Genomic DNA, 23,510 nt, shown 5'->3' with positions numbered 1-23,510 from the left:
TATTTGGGTAAGGAATAATTTTTCTGAGCATCTTTTATAAATAGGCTTCATGAAATAAGGTATCAGATACTCCTTGCTATAGAAAAAAAAAGAATCTTTATAATAGAACAGATCTTATATCTGCCCTTCTGAGAAGGGCTAGTAAATGACTCATTTGGCCATTTCTTACGTTTTTTCTTTCTTTTTGTTTTGCTACTATTTTTCCTTTCTTTCTTTCTTTCTTTCTTTCTTTCTTTCTTTCTTTCTTTCTTTCTTATCTTTCTTCTTTTCAGTAGAGAGGAAGCCTCACTGTTCTGTATATTGAGTTGTTTTACTGTCAAGAACAGGAGACAAACTGAAATTTCACTTGCTAAATAATTGGCCTAGACTGATCTGTACTTAACATTGTCTAGGAGTCAAGTTGAGGAAACACTTATTAGAAAAAATAGAGCACAGGTATCCTAGTGAAAACTAAGATGATTTAAGTAGGCATATTAACTTTTTGAAATTCTTAACCTATTTTAAATTTATCCTCCTGCTTAGGAAGAAAATTCTAGAGTAATATAAAATTTTACCAGCTAGTTTAAGTATCCTTATTCTATCTTATTTTTATTAGCATGTTACATTTAAAATCAAGAGGATAAAAGTAACCTAATTCTAAAGATACAGGAAACTGAGATTAAGTATATATTTTTACTGTTATTAAAGGCAGATGATACTGAAGTTATTTACTCTCAATAAGATAAAAATCAGATAATAGGAGGGATAATTAAATGTGTCTATATCTACAGCAGTGCCTTCAGTCATACCCTCTTCTTTGGTCCCTCTTTTATTTCTGTTTTATTTCTTAAAATTTATTGTATTTATTTTTGAGAACGAGAGAGAGTGCACATGGGGCAGGGGGAAAAAGAGAGGAAGAGAGAGAATTGCAAGCAGACTCTGAACTGTCAGCATGGAGCCTGAAGCAGGGCTCAATGTCAGGAAGCATGAGACCATGACCTAAGCTGAAATCTAGAGTCAGACACGTAACCGACTGAGCCACTCAGGCTCCCTGGTTCCTCTTTTATATGTTATCCATCTCATTTATGTAGATCTTTGCAATTCATGTGCTTCTTCCAAATTTGCATGCAATGAGCCTCTTAGGTTTGCGTGTCATGATGTATACGACTGGGCGGAGAGGGGCAGTTGCTGTGGCCCAGTAGTAGTGTTGCCATCCCATCCTGTTTTGTAAGGTGTGGAGCCTGGTCTACCTTACACACTCTCCTGGGCAGGCTGGGCCAGATCCGGATGAGCTTAGCAAGAGTAATATAATCTCTTATAAAACGTTATCATTTGCACATTGTTTCCATGCACATCGTCTCATCTGGGAGGGAACATGATGTATAAAAGGAAGATGTGCTGGAGCTGGTGGATTAAATTTTTGCCCTGAGTTAGCTACTTGTCTTTTTGAGAGTTGGTTTTCTCATACATAAAATAGATATATACTAGATATTTTCAGGGTTGTTTATAAAAATTAGACATAATTATGAAAAGTGCCTACACATTACCTGGCATATTCAGTACTGATTTCCAATACATACTTGTGGGTGATAATGGGGAAGAAGAGCAGGTTCTCCACTGGGCAGGAGGAAGGAAAGTCAAGAGGATTGTGTGCTCCCATCTCTGAGGCTAATACTCTCCTTGATTATGTGATTAATTGTCCAGTAAAGATTTCTGAAGAAGGATCTATGGCAATCCCTCCAACCCCACTAACATACAACTCATTTAATTTTAATAATTCTTAGTGCCATGAAAATCTCCCATAAATCCTCTGTGAAACTAATGGGAAAGGGGAAAGTATAATTGCAGGGGCAAAACCAACATTGCAGATTGCAGATTGGGGAAAACCAGTTCTTCCTATTTCACAGATTTAGACGTGGCCAGTGGATTTATTTTTGTTTTGTTGTTGTTGATTTTAAACTGTCATTCATATTTTCTTTTCAAGGAATAGGAAAATCTCAAAATGTATTCTTCTAACGGAGTAAAAAGCTGACATTTTGGAGAAGGTATTGAATTTTCACATAACTGAACACAACAGTACATTATATTAGATATAGATGAGTAGGTAGCACTTTAATAAATACACAACTAGAACTAAAATGTTGTCAAGCGTAATTGTGAAGCCTGTCAAGGCAGACAGTTCACTTAGCATTTCTCCACTAAATAGAAGTCTTAGAAATTCATTATTCTGAAATACTTAAAAATCCCTTTTTTGAAATTCATCTCACATATAATTTCATATCTAATAACTCAGTAGTAAGATATCTCTGACCCTTGGCCTGATATGATATGTCAGTGACTCTGTATACATATGATAGTAACGAATTGGAAAAAGCACTTTCAGCCATTCTAAATACGAAGAGACAATGTATTTTAAGAGTGGTGTTGCTATAGTAAAGACATAGCTTCTTAATAGAGGGGCTGAAGACTCATAAAACATACTTTTTGGTATCACAGTCATACTGTGTCGTTAGATAAACTCTCTCCACCCAGAGACTAAAGAGTTAAATTGTCTGGTACAGGGAACTCTATTCATTTACAGTTGTTAAATTTTTTCATTTTTCTTTTTCTTGAAGCTGTTCTCTCAAAGATTTGTATTCTGATTAATTCCTTACTATGCCAGCAGGGATTTTCACTCCTTACAGTATGTAAATAGCATGCAGTATTTTGCAAAGTGGTTGTCAAGGATAGATATTTTCCTTGAGGTATGTCATTTTTAATCCATGCTGAAGCCTCTGACGTTCATGAGATATGTGTCAGTGTGGGGTGAAAAAGAAAAAAGCCCAGCTCTCACTTACAAGAAGAAGGTTCAAATTAAAGGTATTTGTGGAAAAACAATATATGCACCTTGAGAAATAGTATCTCTCATTGATGTTTAAATAATGTTAAAGTCAGCAATTACTTTTCATCATCATAGTAATAGACAAGTCTTACACTATTACATGTAACATTTAAAAAATTTAGGTTGTAATATAAAATGGAGTCTCCCATGAAAATTTTGTGTTTGGTTTCTCAAAATTTATATTCCATTCATATATTCTAGTGACCTATGAATGCATGTGAGTGCAGTTAATATGGAATTTGTTAGGGATTTAAATATCAAGTCATACTAATGATATAAAAGGCAAGTAGCTCTGCTAGAATATGAGCCTCATATAATTATAAGACAAGTAGATAGGTACCAATTCATTTCTATAGAAATGAAGAATTTAAGTTAGATTATTTAACTCAAAGTATAACGTCCTGTCTATGAAACTTTCCAAATTAACTTTGATTTGGTCTTTGGACATGGAAAATGGCCTAAATGATGGCCAAATAGAGCAAAATTGTGGAAATAAAGAGTGACTATTAAAATAGCTGAAACTATGGCTTATAATTTTTTTTTCTTAAGTAGTTTTAACAGTCGCAGAAATAAGTTAGGGACCTGAAGTGTGGATTTCTTTTTGTTTATTCTTATTCTATTTAGTAGGTATCTTGTCACGAATCACCCAAATTGTGTTGCAAGTTGACATGATATTTGTTTAATGGAATGTGTACTTTTTAAAAGTGTTCTCAATACAATCCCCACACTTAAATTATTTGTGTTAATGTCAGAAGGCAACAATTGTAGAGCTAATGCAACAGCAAGTGATTGAAGCCACAAAATGGAAGAATCCCTGTACTTACGAAAACTGAACTTCACAATTCTCCAAACTAGGCACAACGTGGATGCCTAGGAACAAAGGAGGAATTTTGCTAGTCAGCTACTGGTCTGGGATTATTTTCTTATTTAAATGCTCTATAAGAGCTAAAGAAAGGCTATTAGCCAGTCAGCCATGGTTTCCTTTTATTCCTGCTTAAACAAATCAGTGATCTGGAACCAGAAAAGCTCTGCTCAAATAAGAATTTCACTGAACCAATTGCAAATGGCATTAGAATGAAATTGTTCAGAATGCATTTGATGGTAATTAACATTTTCTGCTGTGCTAAATATTGCCCTGAAGTGAACCATTTGGAAACTGGAACAAATATACTTTGGGAAAATTCTAAAGTTTATATTTTAAAATCAGATAGGTCATTCTACGTTATAATATCCCTATTGTTAAAATATGCAAGGATATCATGCTTCCTTGACATTGAAGTATTATTTTTTCTCTTTCTGACTAGAATAGATATGAGGACTGAATGGCTTATGTAGTTAAAGTTTTAATGTGGGAAACTATAATGAAGTTTTACTTGTATGTATGCTATTATGAACAAAAGTTATCTTGCATTTTTGATTTCAGATAATGATGAAATTATTATTTTAAAAATATCAAGCTTATGAAACTTAATTCCACTGGAAAATTTTTCTTCTTGACCACTTATCTATGAATACAGAAACACACCAGCAGAAAGGATTATGAAAATTGTTTTTAAATGATTGAAATATCAAAATAGCAAGATGTTGGGGCACCTAGGTGGCTCAGTTGGTTAAATGTCTGACTATTGATTTCAACGCAGGTCATGATCTCATAGTTCCTGGGATCGAACCCCCTGTCAGGCTCTGTGTTGACAGTGCAGAGCCTGCTTGGGATTGTCTCTCTTTCTCTCTCTCTCCCTGCCACCCCCCTGCTCTCTCTCTCTCTTTCAAAATAAATAAATAAACATTAAAAAAAGGCAGGATGTTTCTAATATTTGATATCCATAGGAATTATTTATAAAACCAGTAGTAATTTTAATAATTAAAATGTGGTGGGTGTTTTTGCATCAGAATGTTTTATATAAGAATGTTATAGATAAGTTTTATAGACAGATAAGGTGTGGGCTACCAACAATGAAGTCAAACAATTATTTTTAAACAATGCTGGATAGCCCAAATTATTGTATTCATGGTGGTTTTTTCTCTATCCCATCCCTTCCTTCATTTCCAAATCTTAGTTCTGGTATCAAAATTTTGTTTTACAAAAATGTTTGTGTCACAAAAGAAAATTACAGTCAACATAAAAAGAGAGATCGTTTCAGGTCTAGTAATATTTATTGATCTATTTGTGTGATGTTAAGAACCAGTCAGACAATTGTGAAGCAAAGGTGAGTGAGAATCAGAGTTTGGTGCCATGAAAGTCACTTCTTGCCACAATCTTGTGGCCAAATTATTATGTGAGAATGCATGCTACTTTTCTGCCTTTGTTTCAATTTTATAAGTGTTCTACTGTCTCTTAATGTTTCCTTAAAGACTTCTCTAGTTCACACTTTCTTCTCCAAAGTCTATCACTTACTTTTCTAGTTTATTACTTTTAGGGGTACATAATTATATTTTGTCTTAAGTGTTTATTTACATAGATTATATTTATTTTTTCCATGTATTGGTTACTGCTATGTATTACATTTATTATGCAATGCTTTTTACATAGTAGATATTTATAAAATTTGAATGAACATTTGAAATATTGAGGAATTTATGTATAGTCTACACAAGCATCTAAACCTGTTAATAGGAAAGATGGTAAGAGTAAACTAGCCTTTTGATAGAATGTAAATACATTCACTATGGTGGCATGGAACCACTGTGACAATGTAATCACTATTCTCATCTCAATTGCAGCTCACTTGTTATATGCTCTTAAACACCAGTAATTTATCTTCAGAACTTTTGAGTTGTTAAAGCCCCTCATCTGAAAGTCTGCTTTCTTTTTCTTTTTTTAAGGTAAAGATAGAAAGCAGAAAAACATGTACTTTTGGAAGTAAAGTCAAATTTGGATATGTTCTCCAAGTTGATTTGCTGGTGTGATTATGGGAAGAGTTTCATGTGCACTTGGAAGGAAATGGGAAATGGAAAAAGTGCTGTCTGTGGGCTCAGATCCATGGCAGAAGAAAAACATCCATGAGGTCTGATACAAGCAAAGTTGTAGAGCTAGCTCAGCTTCCAAGTACCATAATCCAAAGAAGGATAAAAGGTATGTTTTTTTTTTTTACATCAAAACTGCAATACAGTGAAGACATCTCAATAAAGGCAATACCTGTTTTATATAATTTATCATTGTACCTTTTTTTTCTGCCAAATCCTGTAGTCTGAAAGTAGTATGTAGTTATGGTCTCCTTTGACATGCTAAGATGGAGACTAATGCCCCTTTTTCCTCTGAAATGTCATGTGTCCAATTTGTATTAAAAACACAGGTAGACACAGGCTCCATTTTGTTTTTTTTGTCTTAAAAGAATCCATAAGGGAAATCCTGGTCACTGCTCAGCTGAAACACGGTAGTGGCCCCACGAAGGGAGCACATTGCAGGGCCTTACAAAGGCATCATTTCAGGATAAAAATCTTTCATGTGATCTTGGTGTGTATAGTCAAAGTCCAGGCCCAATAATTACTATTAAATTATTCCAGAAAAAGGCTGGGTGGGTTTCAAGCTTAACTAAACTCTTCTTGAGATCTAACATCATTTTTTAAGAAGACCATAAGAATCTTAAGGTTTTTTTCCCCAAAGATTCTCAGCCATGCCACATGGTCAATACAGCCTTAATTTATATTTTAGTGAAATCAGGATGGAAATCAACACCTTAATTATTAAAAAAAAATACTAACATTATTATAAATATGATGCATAACAAAGTACCAAATGATTTCTTTATGAGTGTATGCATAACATGTAATATTTTGTTAGCTTCCATTTTATTATATTTTGAAGTCTTAGATTTTCAGTGAAAAAATATTAGACTAAGATAATTTAAAAAGTCAAAGGAAGATCTACCTGAAAATATTAACGATTTAATTGGTAAAATACACGTTATAGTTACTTACTAGGAAGTTCTGGTGGAGCAGTTGGGACTAAAGTTGGTTCTGGATAAAGACTCACATTGCAAATCCCATATGTTAGGCTAATGTCATCCAAAGCTATATCACTCAGGAACTGGTTTTTAAAAGCATTAAAAGCAACCTGCAATTCAGAGAAGGATATGAAATCATTCTACTCTAATCTTCTCTGACTTGGTTCTTGTGGCCCAACATTCTCTGGAGAATCAGTATTACCAACTCTAAATATAAGAGGGCAAGTGTCTGTACAATGGAATATTGATAGATCACGCTCTTTTATAATCCTTCTGCTGAGTCCACTCCTTTACTTATGTCCACTGGTGTCTTCCTTCTGAGTTAGGCAATATTGTCACAGTTTCTCTATGTGTCTGTCTCTCTCTCTCATGATCTGTCATACTCTACTGGATTCTGCCACACATCCACATTTTCTGGCATTTTCTCCTCACAGATTCCTCCCTGCAACACTATTAGAAATCCAGGTAGCTGTCTGTCTTCTTATAGCATACAAACCCTAAAGGGAAGACACACCAACTGAATAATTTAAATGAGAAAAGAAAGGGACAAGGGAAAAATGGGTATAATATGATCATTCAGGGCCAACTAGTTCTGATATAGTTCACCCAGAAAGCTGGTGTGAGATCCTGTGTGAGGGTAATGCCCAGAGGACACAGACCCAGACTTGGAAGAAAGTTTCAAGTGGTCAGATGAAACATATTAGGTTCTTAAGGACAGTGAGTATTTTAGCTGAACGTTCCTGGATCCTCTTCTGTAGGAAAGACATAAACAGAATACCTGCTATATGCTAATTGCTATGCAAGGCACATTGTATACATTATTTCATTTAATTCTTTCAACACTATTATACAGTCATCCATTCACTCATTTGTTCATTCATCCCACCTACTTTATGCTAGACATAACTCCAAAGAAGGATTATTTTCTCCCTTTCATGTACGTGCAGGTTGAATTTCAAAGAGACTAAAGTGACTTAAGATTTCATAACAAAGTGGCAGAGGCAAGGTGCAACTATTTGTTGAACTTGCTGCTCTCATTCTGCCTGATAAGCTAACTTGGAAGAAGTGGGTGGAGTTATACTACTTTAAAAAAAAATGTTTAATGAGTTGAGACAGATTTTGCCACTGCAATGCAGCTGTCCCCCCTTATCTGAGGTATTACTTTCTGCCATTTCAGATCCTCATGGTCAACCAAGTTCTGAAATAGATGATCTTTCTTCGGTATTGTTAGAAGGTCAGTAGTAGCATAAGGCCATGTCACAATGCCTATAACATTCATTTCACTTCACTTCATCTCATCACATAGGCATTTTATCATCTCACATCATCATAAGAAGGGTGAATAAAGTACAATAACATATTTTGAGAGAGAGCGAGAGGCCAGATTCACATTACTTTGGTTACGGTATATTGTTGTAATTGTTCTATTTTTTTATTATTTTTGTTAATCTCTTACTGAGTCTAATTAATAAATGAAACTTTTTTGTAGGTATGTATTTATAGAAAAGTACACAGTATATATAGGGTTTGATAGTATCTATGTTTTCAGGCATCCATGGGGGTCTTAGAACATATCCTCTGTGGACAAGTCGGGTACTATACTTATTTTCCTGCTTCTGCCATTTCCTAATTCCCTTGATGTCCTATTTTCCTTTATCCTTCTCCGAATTATCAGAAAACAAAGTTGGAGAAGAAAACTTCACAGAAAAAATAAAAAAGACTTCAGAAGAAAGAAAAATGGAAGGAATGCAGACAAGTGTGGTTGATTATTGCCTGCCTTACATGAAATCACAGGGGAGAACTGAAGCCTTCACAATGACGATGTTTGTCCAAACAGACACCTACTGAGAGTTACACTCTCTTGTCTGAAATGACCCGATTCAAACATTGTTAATTTGGTCTGACTATTAGCCTGTATTATCCTGTATTTTAATTGCAAACACCCTTAGGAAGAGAACACATTAAGCTGTTATCTGAAAAATTAATCCACTTTAATGTGAAATAAATGATCAGAAACTCCCCAATGATATAGCTTGTACAATTTGTTTCTAAAGGAAGTATATAGATTAAGTCAAAGTAAGGCAAGGTGGATGGATACTGATGGGTGTGGATGTTCTAATAGGAAAGGATGATTCCCTAGAAAGTGCAGGGTTGATCTAGGTGGTGTTTGTGAAAGCTGAAGTCCTTGGTATGTGGAGGACATGGGAAGACATGGTCGACTTGTGCTAGAAAGTTGCTGAAGAAAACTGAAATAGATCATAAAGTTTCTATGGATTTTATCGCTCATTATAAGCAATAGTTTCATGTAGTAAGTTGTTTTCCTATAAGTGGTCTTAAATAAATGAATGGACAAATGAAAATGTAGACACTCAAAATTAAAAAAAAAAAGATGAAGCAAGTAGAAAAAGTGACTTGGCTATATTCAGAAAAAAAGAATTTTTTCATCATGTTACCTTAGATTATAATTGTATCACCATTTGTAGAACACAAATACATGATTATAAATCACAAGGTATTTTGCCAACCTTAAATTCCACTGTTTCATTTAATGTTACTTGTCCATAATTCCAATTTTCTCCATAATTTCCTTCCTTTTGGAAAACTGTCTTCTCCATGTTTTGGTTACTGCTGATATTAATGCTTAATTTATAGACATTTTCACCATACATGTAATACCTAATTGGGAAACAAGCAGAAATGGTTGGATTTCTACAATATTAGAATAAATGGAACTTAGGATTTTTCTAAATCCTTTACTTTCTCTGAAATACTCTATTTTTCCTTGAGTGTGAGAGTTCCTAGAGAAGGGGAGGGAGTCTCCCATCATTTTGCTATTTTATCAATTGGATAAATAATAGCAAATGAATTAAAACCTGGGTGCCTTAGTAAAATCAGAGTCTGGCAATGTGACAAAGGCAATGCTACTCATTAAATAAGGCAGTATTTATTTCACATATGTCTATGACATACCAGAAACTGAGGCAGACTGGTTCCAAAGTGGGGTCTAAAGGGAGACTTAAGAGCCCTACTCTTTCTCGTCTCCCTCCTGGTCCAGTTGGGGTGGAAATGTAAAATCCTATAAAAACAACAAAAAAAAGTTTTACTTCATTTAAATTTCAGCAATTTCATTGTGTGAGATACATCATGTATAAGCAGAAAAGAGCAACTTTAAGGTAAAAATGTAAAGACGGAAAGGGTAGTAGATGTGAATCCAGAGGCCACTATCTCTGCCATAAAAATTAGTATTTAGGAACTCAACTCTCAACTTCCCAATTTATAAAACAAGACCCTTGAATTGGAGTATCACTAAAGGTATATCAATCTCTGACTTTTTATGAGTCCAAATGATTATTTCATCATATTATCATATCTAAATGCCACTTTAATTCCCATTTACTAGATGTTTTGATCAATTCCCTTCTTTAGAGACAATGAGTACATGAGAGTATTTAGATATGCTACTGGATTAACTCATGGTATATGCAAGTATTTATGCACAAATTTGAAGGCAATGTTAAGAGTTTCAAAGACAGTCAGTTTTTTCTTTCATGGACTATACTGCATTTCTCCCTCTAAGAAGTTACCTGATTTTATAATGGTTTCATCTTCTATATTTCTTTGAATGAGAACTAATCAGATCACAGAAGAGCAGGAAGCATGCTAATCTACATAAAAGCTTTCTATTATAGCTCAAGCCACTGCATAAAGTCCTTTCTGGCCTGGAATTCATTATTCCAACCAATGATTTGAGTTATTTGAAGTGTAGGAAGAGTTGCTTGACTGAGATCATCTTGAACACTTTCTTAGGGAAATTTATTTATTTATTTTATTCTTAGTTTGCAGCTTCTATATTATGACAGAAAGCAGGAATCATGTAACAAAATATGAGATAAAGCAAATGACATATTGGGTAAATCTAATTTTATTAGAATGTAGTTTTTTATGAAACACTGAAATTTAGTGTTTATTTGAAATCAAGCATGTTCTCTCTTTGTGCTTTCCAAAAGAAATTTTTATTTATTTATTTATTTATTTATTTATTTATTTATTTATTTTTACTTATTTTTTTTAATGTCTTTATTTATTTTTGAGAGACAGAGAGAAACAGAGAATGAACAGGGGAGGGGCAGAGAGAGAGGGAGACACAGAATCTGAAGCAGGCTCCAGGCTCTGAGCTGCCAGCATAGAGCCCGATGTGGGGCTCAAACTCATGGTCTGTGAGATCATGACCTGAGCCGCTTAACCAACTGAGCCACCCAGCTGCACCCCAACAGAAATTTTTAAAAGCAATGCTGTATAAAATTCAACTCATTCATTTACAACATGCAGCATAAGGACAAGATACAAAGTAAAGTACTAGTAAAACTGCCAATAGATATATCAATTTATATGTAGGTAAGTAAGGCAAAAAATTCAGAATAAATTAGTCTTTTATCAAGGTGAAATCATAGTCAAGTATATATATTTAAAAAAATTTTTTGAGTGTTTATTATTTTTGAAGGAGAGAAAGAGTGTGTGAGCAGGGGAGGAACAGAGAGAAAGGGAGACACAGAATCCAAAGTGGGCTCCAGGCTCTGAGCTGTCAGCACAGAGACCCACGTGGGGCTTGAACTCACAAACCATGAGATCGTGACCTGAGCCAAAGTCGACGCTTAACTGCATAGTCAAATATATTAATAAATGTAATATTAAGTACATTCACTCAACTTAGATTATAATATGTAAAATGGAAATGAATGAATGTTTAACATTTTATATTAACATGTTATTAATACTTTATATAAGGCTGTGGCATTTCATAAGTACTTATTTTAGCTTTACAGTTAGTGCTCAATTATTCAACCTAATAAAAAATGTAACATAGGAGATGATCCAGAGTCCATCCTTTAAATGCCAAATTCCAAAACCCGTTTGAATTGACCTTAATTTTAGTTGATTATAATATAGTTGGGGAGGAAATGATTAAAATACTATTGAATGCCATGAATCAATAGTGAAATGGGTACCTTGTTCAGAAATATTTCTAGTTAGCAGCAATTATATACCATGAAAACTATTGTGCTTCTATTTATGTTTGGCCATGTTCATAGTCAATTAGTTATAAGAAATATTTTGAACCTATCGTTTACTCATTGAGCGGTAATATATATGGGAGTTTTAGTCTCATAAAGATATCATGACGCTATGGGTTTTGTACCGCTGTTCAGATAAAACTATTAATCATGTGGCTCATAGTACCTTATGAATTTTGCATAAATACATTTTAAAAAACACAATATATTACATATCACATAGAATTGCATGTTTTGGAATATAACATAAAATAACATATTAATAAGTATATAATAATAAAATAAAATGGAAAAATAATATATTAAATATTTCTGTGATATCAGCTAAATTCTCTACCTAACAAATCAGAAGATGAAGAAAATTCTTCATAAAATTATGAATTTTTAAAATAGAATATTGTTTACATAAAAATTTACTTGTCTACCTCATGTCCTTAAATTTCATCTACAATATTTTCCTGTGGGGGTCATTTGACCTGTCTTTAACGTTTGTCAGATTTGCACGAATCATTGCATTCAAGGCAGCCCATTCCATTTCAACACAATTAGAAAATTCTTTTCTTTTCTAAGAGTAAGTTATCATGTGCTTATTTTTTCAAATTTTGCTCCTCAGCCCATTAAGGATAAATGAATTTATGTTAACTACAAATGTTTAAGCTACTATTTTGACTTTTCTAAGTCTTCTCAAGCTTTTTTTCATCCTTTTTGCCTTCAATAATTTTAATATGGCACAATTTCAATTGCCTCGCATTTGATAAGCTCTCAGTTGTACATCCATCTGGTTCCACTCAGAATATGGAAATCAGAAGTTCACACAATATTTCTGTTGGAGTATCTTAGCAGGTGGACTAATAAGGACATCATACCTTGGGAGTATAATTTAAGTTATAATATCATTGACACTATTTATTTTTAAGCGTGTCTCATTTATAGTTCTCTCCATGAGAATTCTTCACCTCCTCCATCCTTGCCCTATAATGCCTCCTTCTGCACAATCTAATTGGTCCCTTATTTACCATCTGTTTATTTCCTACTAAACAAACATAAATTTACAATGATGATTGAAACTACTATACTATGACTTCAGTGTCATTTTCTAGCCATAGTTCTTATAATTCATCTATTTACAGGTAGCACTTCTACAAAATTACATTATTTTTATTTTTTCAACCCCCAGAAATGTTAAGACATATGGGCCTTTTTTTACCCGTTTTTCTGTCCCTCTACTTCTCCTTACGATTGTACCTGTCAAAATCTTACTAATTTTTTGAAATCATTTAGCTCATATTGCCATTTCCTTTAGAAAGTGCTTATTGATCCTCCCAATCATATGTGTCCACTCCTTTTGAATTGTCTGTTGCACATGTACTTTCTCTGATGTCACTTAGTTTATCCGTTTTTCTTTTCTTTTTTTTTTTTAGTTTATTTATTTTGAGAGAGAGAGAGAGAGGGGGGCAGAGAGAGAGAGAGGGTGGGAGAGAGAATCCTGAGCATGTTCTGTACTGTCGGCGTAAAGCACCACATGGGCTCCTTCCAGCTCACGACCTGGAAGAGATCGTGACCTGAGCAGAAAACAAGAGTCAGATCATGACCTGAGCAGAAAACAAGAGTCAGATCATGACCTGAGCAGAAAACAAGAGTCAGATGCTTATCTGACTTAGCACCCAGATGCTCCTCACTTAGCCTATTTTACTGTGTATTATATTCATATTCATATGTGACCTTTAAAACTGTTAGATTTGGGGAGAAAAATACACTTGGTTCATTTTTGAATTTTCAATATGGATTAGCTGAATGTTGCTTAATTTATTCTTATTACACCAATTTGCCTTGTTCATTTTAAATTTGTTAAAGTAATACACAAAAGGAATGATTAGATAGATGTTTTTCATAATCACATGGGAATTTCTATCGTGAAATGATAATTTCTTCTAAAATCTTACAAATTTCTTGAAATGTCTTCAAGAACTCTTCAATTAGCCTCATAGCTTAAAACCCAGAAGATTGAATTTATTTTGTTAATCTAAGCATATAATGAACCTGTTTGTGGAGCTTTGGTTTTTCTTACTTCTTTCTATCCCTTTTACTGCTTATTTCCCCATGAACCAAACCTGTTTCACACCCAACAGGTTTGGAGAACAGGAGAAAAAGTGTTGGACACATGCTAATGTGATATAGACACAGCAGCAGCTGGACAGTCTGTAGAACTTTGTGGAAACTTGGAGATCCCTCTCAAGAGGAAATTAGCCTGAAACAGACCATTTTGTGGGTTGTGAGCACCTATGTAAAATTAACTGAACCTAGGAGATAAATATTGTAAGTTTTACATTACAGAATGGTTCAAAGTCAAGTCTATCAATATTAATAGACTTTCTATTAATGAATTTCCTAAAATTCAACATCACAGGAATGCTAAGGGAATAAAGACAAATATTATTTTGAAAACACTAAAGTCATAAGAAAGTATCTGTGCTACATGAAATGCAGATATCTAAAAGGCTTAATATACTTTCGAAAATTGAACAAAAATTTTTCAATACTAAACTATAACTATTTTTCTCCCTAGCCTAACACTGAAAACAGTTCTGCAGTCAATTTTTATCTGTTGAATGCTTTTGCAACATGAAAAGAAAATAGTTATAATCCCTAGCATTTCTACAGCACTTTTTGCTTGCCATTTTCTTATTATATTTATTTACTTATTTTTTATAAACATAGTAACCAATTTAATGTTCAAAACATGCCTCTAAAGTCAGGTCCTATTATCATCAGCCCACTACCCAGATGAGGGAACTGAGGCAAAGAGGACAGATACCTTGCCTAAAGGGCAGAGCTGATTTAAACCTAGCTGGCTTCAGAGTCTCTATTTTAATGATGTTTTACCACTACACTACACTAGCCCCTAAGCATTAGAAACAATTATGATTTCTCCGAGAAAGACCAACAAAGAAACACTTGCTTTGAGCTGTCTAGCCCTTTTGTGACCCCTACATTTCTGAAGTTTTCACATGTTACTGACCTCATTTTCCCTGAATGTTCTGAACAAAGGAACCACTTCTGAGCTCCCCACGATGCTGCCCTGTATCAGTGCCACCATTTCCACTGACTCCCTTTGCTTCTAAGAGGTACAGAGAAACTCTGAGCATCCACACTGCACACATTTGGAGCCGGTGCTCTACCAGGAGACAGTTCTTTAGAAGGAACCGAAAAGTTAAGGGGCTTAGATGTTCTTCCCTAAAGCAATGTTAATTCAAAGTTTATCTATTTCATTTAGACTTTTCTGTCATTTAAAGTGAAGGCAAAGAACAAAAATCCCCTGCATGGATAAGAGGAACAGCAGGAGAGATTTAATTCTCTTCCATTTCAGAGGTAGGATGTTCTGACACATAAAAAAGCAGGTTGGAAGAAAAATGCCCCTGGGGGCGGGGAATGTCTGGTAGATTATGAAATCACTGGTAGGAGAGTTGGAGAGAACCTATTAAATCCTATCATCCATTCTCATTACACCACTGCCTCTGCTGGGCTCTGAACCGCCCTGACTTGTCTCATTTTAAATAACTCCTGCTACATGACTTTCTCCTGAGACTCCATTTCCGACCCAACTATTTAAAATCTTCACCTGACATTCAACCTGTTTCACTGTGGTCATTTTCATCTTATTTCTTTAGTTATTTAATCTGTTGGCAAGCTGAAACCATTTTTCACCTGTAATGTACTTATATTCTTCAAATATCAGTGGAATTATTTTATCTCTTATTATGATGACATAAAAGTAGAAAAATGATCATTTGAACATCAAAGACTTCAACTACATAAAAGGTATCTGTCATAGTCAATAGATATAAATGCTTTCTGTACTTTCCTCTAACTACTCTTGTCCAAGTGTGGTACAGACATTTTTTTTTTTTTTTTTTTTTTTTTTTTTTTTTTACAATAAAGACAAAAACTGGTCAAATGATTTAACTGTTTTAGACCAGGCTTCTTCAGAGGGTTGGGGTGATTATCGCTTTGGGGTTAGTCTTTAGCTGTGCAGATTACTAATTTATCCATAGAGATCAGGCTCTGGGAAATCACTTATTCAAAGAAGAGTAACTACGTATTATACTATGCATGTCATAATTTTCAATACTAAACATGTTTGGTCTAATGGGATTGGCCAGCTACACAGAACACATTTTTGTTCAGAGCTCTGTATTGGTAACTAATTTAGCAGAATCCTGTTGCCTCTCCTTTCAGAACCTGACCTCTTCTTACTGTATCTGGTCCCACTGATCTGAAAGTCCTATGGCCTCTTCTCTGGGTGGGGTGATAACTCTCCTCTGGTCTCCCTGACAACACTCTTGCCCTTCTATTCACTATTCTACGAGCCAGTGTGAATCCTATCATTTCTATGCTCAAGAACCTCAAATAACTCTTCATTTCACTAAGGAAAGAGCCAAAGCTATAGAAGACCCATCATTATCTGCACTCCACTGACCCTGTTTACTCCACATCAGCCATGCTGGCCTCCTAGCTTTTTTTCAAATAGGTCAGGCACACTCCCTTTAAAGTTTTTGCTCTTCTTCTTCCTTGTCTGGAATAATCTATATAGTCAATTCCTCCCATTCCATAAAGTTTTCTTTTGAATGTCACTTTTCTATGAGATCCAACTGATCACCCTCTTTTAGTCTACACCAGCACTCCTGCACACCTGCCCTACCCGCCGTCCTTACCAAACTCTACATTTTCTCAGAGCACTCATTCACATTTACAATACCCACAAGTTGTAATTATTTGTCATGCGGATTGCTTAGTTTCTATTTTGTAAGGTTTTAAATTAAAAATTTTTTCCCCTTACTATATATGTTACATAAGCTCAGAAAATCTGGTTTCGTTTTACTCAAAGATATATACTGAGTGCCTTGAATAGGCACTGGGGCTCAAAAAAATATTACTTGAGTAAAGGAGTGGAAGAATTATTCAACTGGGGCTTTTAATGATGACTATGGAAATAGATTAAAAATAGATCAAAAGTAGTCATTTTTTATCATGCAATATTTTGATCAAGTTGAAGTAGTGTGATGAGCCATATTTTGTTATTCCAGGGAGGCCATTGTCCAAAGGAACAGGACTAGTCAGATACATTTTTGCCCTGAGAAAACGAACTCTTTAATGTCCTCTTTCCAGATGTCATTCCCAATAGACATTAAATCAGCTATTTACTTTTTAGGTTATGAAAATGAGAATATTGATGTCTGCAATAGAAATGGCCACTGATAATATATTTAAAAGAAATTTTTTTAATGTTTATTTATTCTCAGAGAGAGAGAGAGAGAGAGAGACAGTGCAAGCAGGGGATGGGCAGAGAGAGAAGGAGAGAGGGAAGCAGGCTCCAGACTCTGAGCTGTCAGCACAGATTCCTGATGTGGGGCTCAAACTCAGGAACCATGAGATCATGACCTGAGCCAAAGTTGGATACTTCGCTGACTGAGCCACACAGGCATCCCAGCATTGATAATATATTTAAATGCACATGTCATCAGGTTATTTTTATGTTATAAGCAATTTCTCACAGTCAATAACTCATTCAGAAATTACTTATTGAGTCAGAGTTGAAGACATTCATTCATATATCCAAATATTTTTACATGTTAATTAGATTCAGGCACTGAGAAGGCACTAGGAATTCAAAGATGAAAAAGACAAGTTCCTCATTTCTGAAGAGAATACTGTAGTGAAAAGAAAAAAAATAAGAAAATATAATACTACATAACAGGAAAAACAAAAGAGGTGTTTAAAATGCTTAACAGAAAGAAAGATTTTGACTTGGAGGTTCCAGACAGGCTTTATGGTGATAAGTAGTGATATGAGATCTGTGTGTTCAATGCCTAGAGCCCTATCAGGTTAGAGGCAGATTATAATATGTGTTTTTGGAGTTGAACCATATTCTCATCCATAACCTATTGACAAGTCATATTGTTGGATGGATTTTGTCTAAGAAAATTAGCTAAATTCCAAAATTGCTATTCTTCCCTTTCTGTAATTTTCCTTACTTTGTAAAATATGCATTACTTCTAGATTTGAATTCTCCATTCAGTGATTAATTTGGTATTATAAATACATGCTTCTAAGGTTTTCATGAGCAGTCTTCCCAGTATGATTTCCTTATCTTCTGATAATTCCCCATGATTTCTGGACTTCTCCATCAACTATTATCATCTCCAATGTTATCTTTCTACCTGAAATCCAACTGATATTCACATGAAGAGGTATTTACTAATCACAACCATTTCTCTCAGGACCATGCTTTAGAAACAGCTCTTCCACAGTCTTTTTTCTATGACTGATGTTTGTGTCTCCACAATTTATATATTGAAACCCTACTCATCTTGTGACTGTGTTTGGAGGTGGGTAATTAGGTCATGAACGTGAATCCCTCATGATGGGATTAGTGACCTTATGAGAAGAAATAAGAGAGAGTGCTCTGTCTCTGTCTCTCCCTGACTCTCTGTCTCTCTCTGTTGTGTGAGGACACAGTGTCAGGGCAGGTGGCTGTGGCCCAGGAAGAGTGTTCTCATCAGAACCTGTCCATGCCGCCACCCTGACCACAGACTTCCAATCTGCAAAACTGTCAGAAATCAATTATTGTTTAAGCCAAGCAGCCTTGGTATTCTGTCATAGAGGCTTACACAGACTAAGACAGTTCCTCAGAAGAAGGAGATCTATCTCTATATCTGCATTCTAAGATAGCATGACCTTGTATACTGAAAATTGTAGGAAAGTCTTTAAAAACTATCAGAGTTAGTAAACAAATTCAGCAAAGTTGCAGGGTCCAAGACCAATATACAAAACTCAACTGTATTTCTATATGCTAGCAATAAACAATCAGAAAATGAAATAAAGGCAAAGTAAACCAAAGTTCAGGAAAGTTGATTGTCTCCTATGCATCCAGTTAGTAAATAATTAGTGGTAAATCTAGGACAAAAACCTATGTCTTTTTTTTTAACTGCTTTTATTTTTTATTTTTTAAAATTTACATCCAAATTAGTTAGCACATAGTGCAACAATGATTTCAGGAGTAGATTCCTTAGTGGCCCTTACCCATTTAGCCCATCCCCTCCCACAACCCCTCCAGTAACCCTCAGTTTGTTCTCCATATTTATGAGTCTCTTCTGTTTTGTCCCCCTCCCTGTTTTTATATTATTTTTGTTTTCCTTCCCTTATGTTCATCAGTTTTGTCTCTTAAGGTCCTCATATGAGTTAAGTCATGATTTTTGTCTTTCCCTGACTGACTAATTTCACGTACCCTCCAGTTCCATCTACATAGTTGCAAATGGCAAGATTTCAGTCTTTTTGATTGCCGAGTAATACTCCATTGTATATATATACACCACATTTTCTTTATCCATTCATCCATCAATGGACATTTGGGCTCTTTCCATACTTCGGCTATTGTTGATAGTGCTGCTATAAACATGGAGGTGCATGTGTCCCTTCGAAACAGCACACCTGTATCCTGTGGATAAATGTCTAGTAGTGCAATTGCTGGGTTGTAGGGTAGTTCTATTTTTAGTTTTTTAAGGAACCTCCATACTGTTTTCCAGAGTGGCTGCACCAGCTTGCATTCCCACCAACAATGCAAAAGAGATTCTCTTTCTCCGCAACCTCGCCAACATCTGTTGTTGCCTGAGTTGTTAAAGTTAGCCATTCTGACAAGTGTATAGTATCTCATGTTGGTTTTGATTTGTATTTCCCTGATGATGAGTGATGTTGAGCATTTTTTCATGTGTCAGTTGGCCATCTGGATGTCTTCTTTGGAGAAATCTCTATTCATGTCTTTTGTTCATTTCTTCACTGGATTATGTTTTTTTGGGTGTTGAGTTTGATAAGTTCTTTGTAGATTTTGGATACTAACCCTTTATCTGATATGTCATTTGCAAATCTTCTCCCATTCTGTCAGTTGCCTTTTAGTTTTGCTGATGGTTTCCTTTGCTGTGCAGAAGCTTTTTATTTTGATGAGATCCCAATAGTTCATTTTTACTTTTGTTTCCCTTGCCTCTAGAGACGTGTTGAGTAAGAAGTTGCTGCGGCCAAGATGAAACAGGTTTTTGCCTGCTTTCTCCTCGAGGATTTTGATGGCTTCCTGTCTTACACTGAGGCCTTTCATCCATTTTGAGTTTACTTTTGTGTATGGTGTAAGAAAGTGGTCCAGGTTCATTCTTCTGCATGTCGCTGTTCAGTTTTCCCAGCACCACTTGCTGAAGGGACTGTCTTTATTCCATTGGATGTTCTTTCCTGCTTTGTCAAAGATTAGTTGGCCAGATGTTTGTGGGTCCATTTCTGGGTTCTCTATTCTGTTCCACTGATCTGAGTGCCTGTTCTTGTGCCAGTACCATACTGTCTTGATGATGACAGCTTTGTAGTACAGCTTGAAGTCTGGGATTGTGATGCCTCCTGCTTTGGTTTTCTTTTTCAAGATCGCTTTGGCTATTTGGGTCTTTTCTGGTTCCATACAAATTTTAGGATTATTTGTTCTAGCTCTGTGAAGAATGCTCGTGTTATTTTGATAGGGATGCATTGAATATGTAGATTGCTTTGGGTAGTATCGACATTTTAACAATATTTGTTCTTCCTATCCAGGAGCATGGAATCTTTTTCCATCTTTTTGTGTCTTCTTCAATTTCTTTCATAAGCTTTCTACAGTTTTCAGTGTATAGATTTTTCACCTCTTTGGTTAGATTTATTCCTAGGTATTTTATGGTTTTTTGTGCAACTATAAATGGGATCATTCCTTGATTTCTCTTTCTGTCGCTTCATTGTTGGTGCATAGGAAAGCAACCTATTTCTGTGCGTTGATTTTATATCCTGCAACTTTGCCGAATTCATGAATCAGTTCTAGCAGTTTTTTGGTGGAATCTTTTGGGTTTTCCATATAGAGTATCGTGTCATCTGAATAGAGTGAATGTTTGACCTCCTCCTGGCCGATTTGGATGCCTTTTATTTCTTTGTGTTGTCTGATTACAGAGGCTAAGACTTCCAATACTATTTTGAATAACAGTGGTGAGAGTGGACATCCCTGTCTTGTTCCTGACCTTAGGGGGAAAGCTCTCAGTTTTTTCCCATTGAAGATGATATTAGAATTGGGTTGTTCATATATGGCTTTTATGATCTCGAGGTTTGCTCCTTCTATCCCTACTTTCTTGAGGGTTTTTATCAAGAAAGGATGCTGTATTTTGTCAAATGCTTTCTCTGCATCTTTGAGAGGATTATGTGGTTCTTGTCCTTTCTTTTATTGATGTGATGAATCACGTTAATTGTTTTATGGATATTGAACCAGCCCTGCATCCTAGGTATAAATCCCACTTGGTCGTGGTGAATAATTTTTTTAATGTTGGATCCGGTTGGCTAATATCTTGTTGAGGATTTTTGCATCCATGTTCATCAGGGAAATTGGTCTATAGTTCTCCTTTTTAATGGGGTCTCTGATTTTGGAATCAAGGTAATGCTGGCTTCCTAGAAAGAGTTTGGAAGTTTTCCTTCCATTTCTATTTTTTGGAACAGCTTCAAGAGAATAGGTGTTAACTCTTCCTTAAATGTTTGGTAGAATTTCCCTGGAAAGCCATCTGGCCTTGGACTCTTGTTTTTTGGCAGATTTTTGATTACTAATTCGATTTCCTTACTGGTTATGGGTCTGTTCAAATTTTCTATTTCTTCCTGTTTCAGTTTTGGTAGTGTATAAGTTTCTAGGAACTTGTCCATTTCTTCCAGATTGCCCATTTTATTGGCATATAATTTCTCATAATATTCTTTTTTTTTTTTTTTTTTTTTTTTTATTTTTGGGACAGAGAGAGACAGAGCATGAACGGGGGAGGGGCAGAGAGAGAGGGAGACACAGAATCGGAAACAGGCTCCAGGCTCCGGCCATCAGCCCAGAGCCCGACGCGGGGCTCGAACTCACGGACCGCGAGATCGTGACCTGGCTGAAGTCGGACGCTCAACCGACTGCACCACCCAGGCGCCCCGCTCATAATATTCTTTTATTATTGTTTTTATTTATGCTGTGTTGGTTGTGATTTCTCCTCTTTCATTCTTGGTTTTATTTATTTGGGTCCTATCCTTTTTTTTTTTTTTGATCAAACTGACTAGAGGTTTATCAATTTTGTTAATTCTTTGAAAGAACCAGCTTCTGGTTTCATTAATCTGTTCTACTGTCTTTTGGTTTTGATAGCATTAATTTCTGCTCTGATCTTTTTTATTTCCTGTCTTCTGCTGGTTTTGGGTTTTATTTGCTGTTCTTTTTCTATCTCCTTAAGATGTAAGTTTGGTTTTGTATCTGAGATCTTTCTTCCTTCTTTAGGATGCCCCAGATTGCTATATACTTTCTTCTTATGACTGCCTTGCTGTGAACCAGAGGTTTTGGGTTGTGGTGTTATTATTTTCATTGACTTCCATATACTTTTTAATTTCCTCTTTAACTGCTTGGTTAGCGCATTCATTCTTTAGTAGGATGTTCCTCAGTCTCCAAGTTTTTGTTACCTTTCCAAATTTTTTCTTGTGGTTAATTTTGAGTTTCATAGCCTTGTTGTCTGAAAATATGAACGGTATGATCGCAATCTTTTTGTACTTACTTAAGGCTGATTTGTGTCCTAGTATATGGTCTATTCTGGAGAACGTTCCATGTGCACTGGAGAAGAATGTATATTCTGTTGCTTTAGGATGAAATGTTCTGAATATATCTGTTAAGTCCATCTGGTCCAGTGTGGCATTCAAAGCCATTGTTTCCTTGTTGATTTTTTGATTAGATGATCTGTCCATTGCTGTGAGTGGGGTGTTGAAGTCCCCTACTATTATGGTATCACTATCAATGAGTTTCTTTATGTTTGTGATTAATTGATTTATATATTTGGGTGCTTTCACATTTGGCACATAAATGTTTACAATTGTTAGGTCTTCTTGGTGGATAGACCCCTTAATTATAATATAATGCCCTTCTTCATCTCTTGTTACAGTGTTTATTTTTAAGTCTAGATTGTCTGATATAAGTATGGCTACTCCATACTTTTGTTGACCATTAGCATGATAGATGGTTCTCCATCCCCTTATTTTCAATCTGAAGGTGTCTTTAGATCTAAAGTAGGTCTCTTGTAAACAGCATATAGATGGATCTTGTTTTCTTCTCCATTCTGTTACCCTGTGTCTTTTGATTGGAGCATTTAGTCCATTGATGTTTAGAGTGAGTACTGAAACATGAATTTATTGCCATTATGTTGTTTGTAGGGTTGGAGTTTCTGGTGGTGTTCTCTGGTCCTTTCTAGTCTTTCTTTCTTTCTTTCTTTCTTTCTTTCTTTCTTTCTTTCTTTCATCTTTTCTCCCCTCAGAGAGTCCCCCTTAAAATTTCTTGCAGGGCTGATTTAGTGGTCACAAACTCCTTTAATTTTTGTTTGTCTGGGGAACTTTTTATCTCTCCTATTTTGAATGACAGTCTTGATGGATAAAGAGTTCTTGGCTGCATATTTTTCTGATTTAGCACATTGAATATATCCTGCCACTCTTTTCTGGCCTGCCAAGTTTCTGTGGATAGGTCCGCTGCAAACCTGATCTGTCTTCCCTTGTAGGTTAGGGACTTTTTTTTTCCCTTGCTGTTTTCATGATTCT

General features: G+C 35.3%; 1 protein-coding gene across 1 annotated transcript in view; it reads right to left on the bottom strand.

Annotated features, from left to right (window-relative positions):
- TMPRSS15 (transmembrane serine protease 15) overlaps positions 1 to 23,510 on the bottom strand; it is a 122,757-nt gene that overhangs the window by 55,421 nt on the left and 43,826 nt on the right. The window contains exons 12-14 of the mRNA XM_078452864.2: positions 9,775 to 9,880; positions 9,330 to 9,480; positions 6,779 to 6,914 (exon numbers count right to left, since the gene is read on the bottom strand). Coding sequence (XP_078308990.1) covers positions 6,779 to 6,914; positions 9,330 to 9,480; positions 9,775 to 9,880 — 393 coding nt within the window. The remainder of the gene's footprint in view (positions 1 to 6,778; positions 6,915 to 9,329; positions 9,481 to 9,774; positions 9,881 to 23,510) is intronic.

Source organism: Panthera onca, chromosome C2 (assembly GCF_046562875.1).
Source record: "Panthera onca isolate mPanOnc1 chromosome C2, mPanOnc1 haplotype 2, whole genome shotgun sequence".
NCBI lineage: Eukaryota > Metazoa > Chordata > Mammalia > Carnivora > Felidae > Panthera > Panthera onca.
Note: the sequence above shows the minus strand (reverse complement) of the source record. Positions and strands in the feature narration are given on the sequence as shown.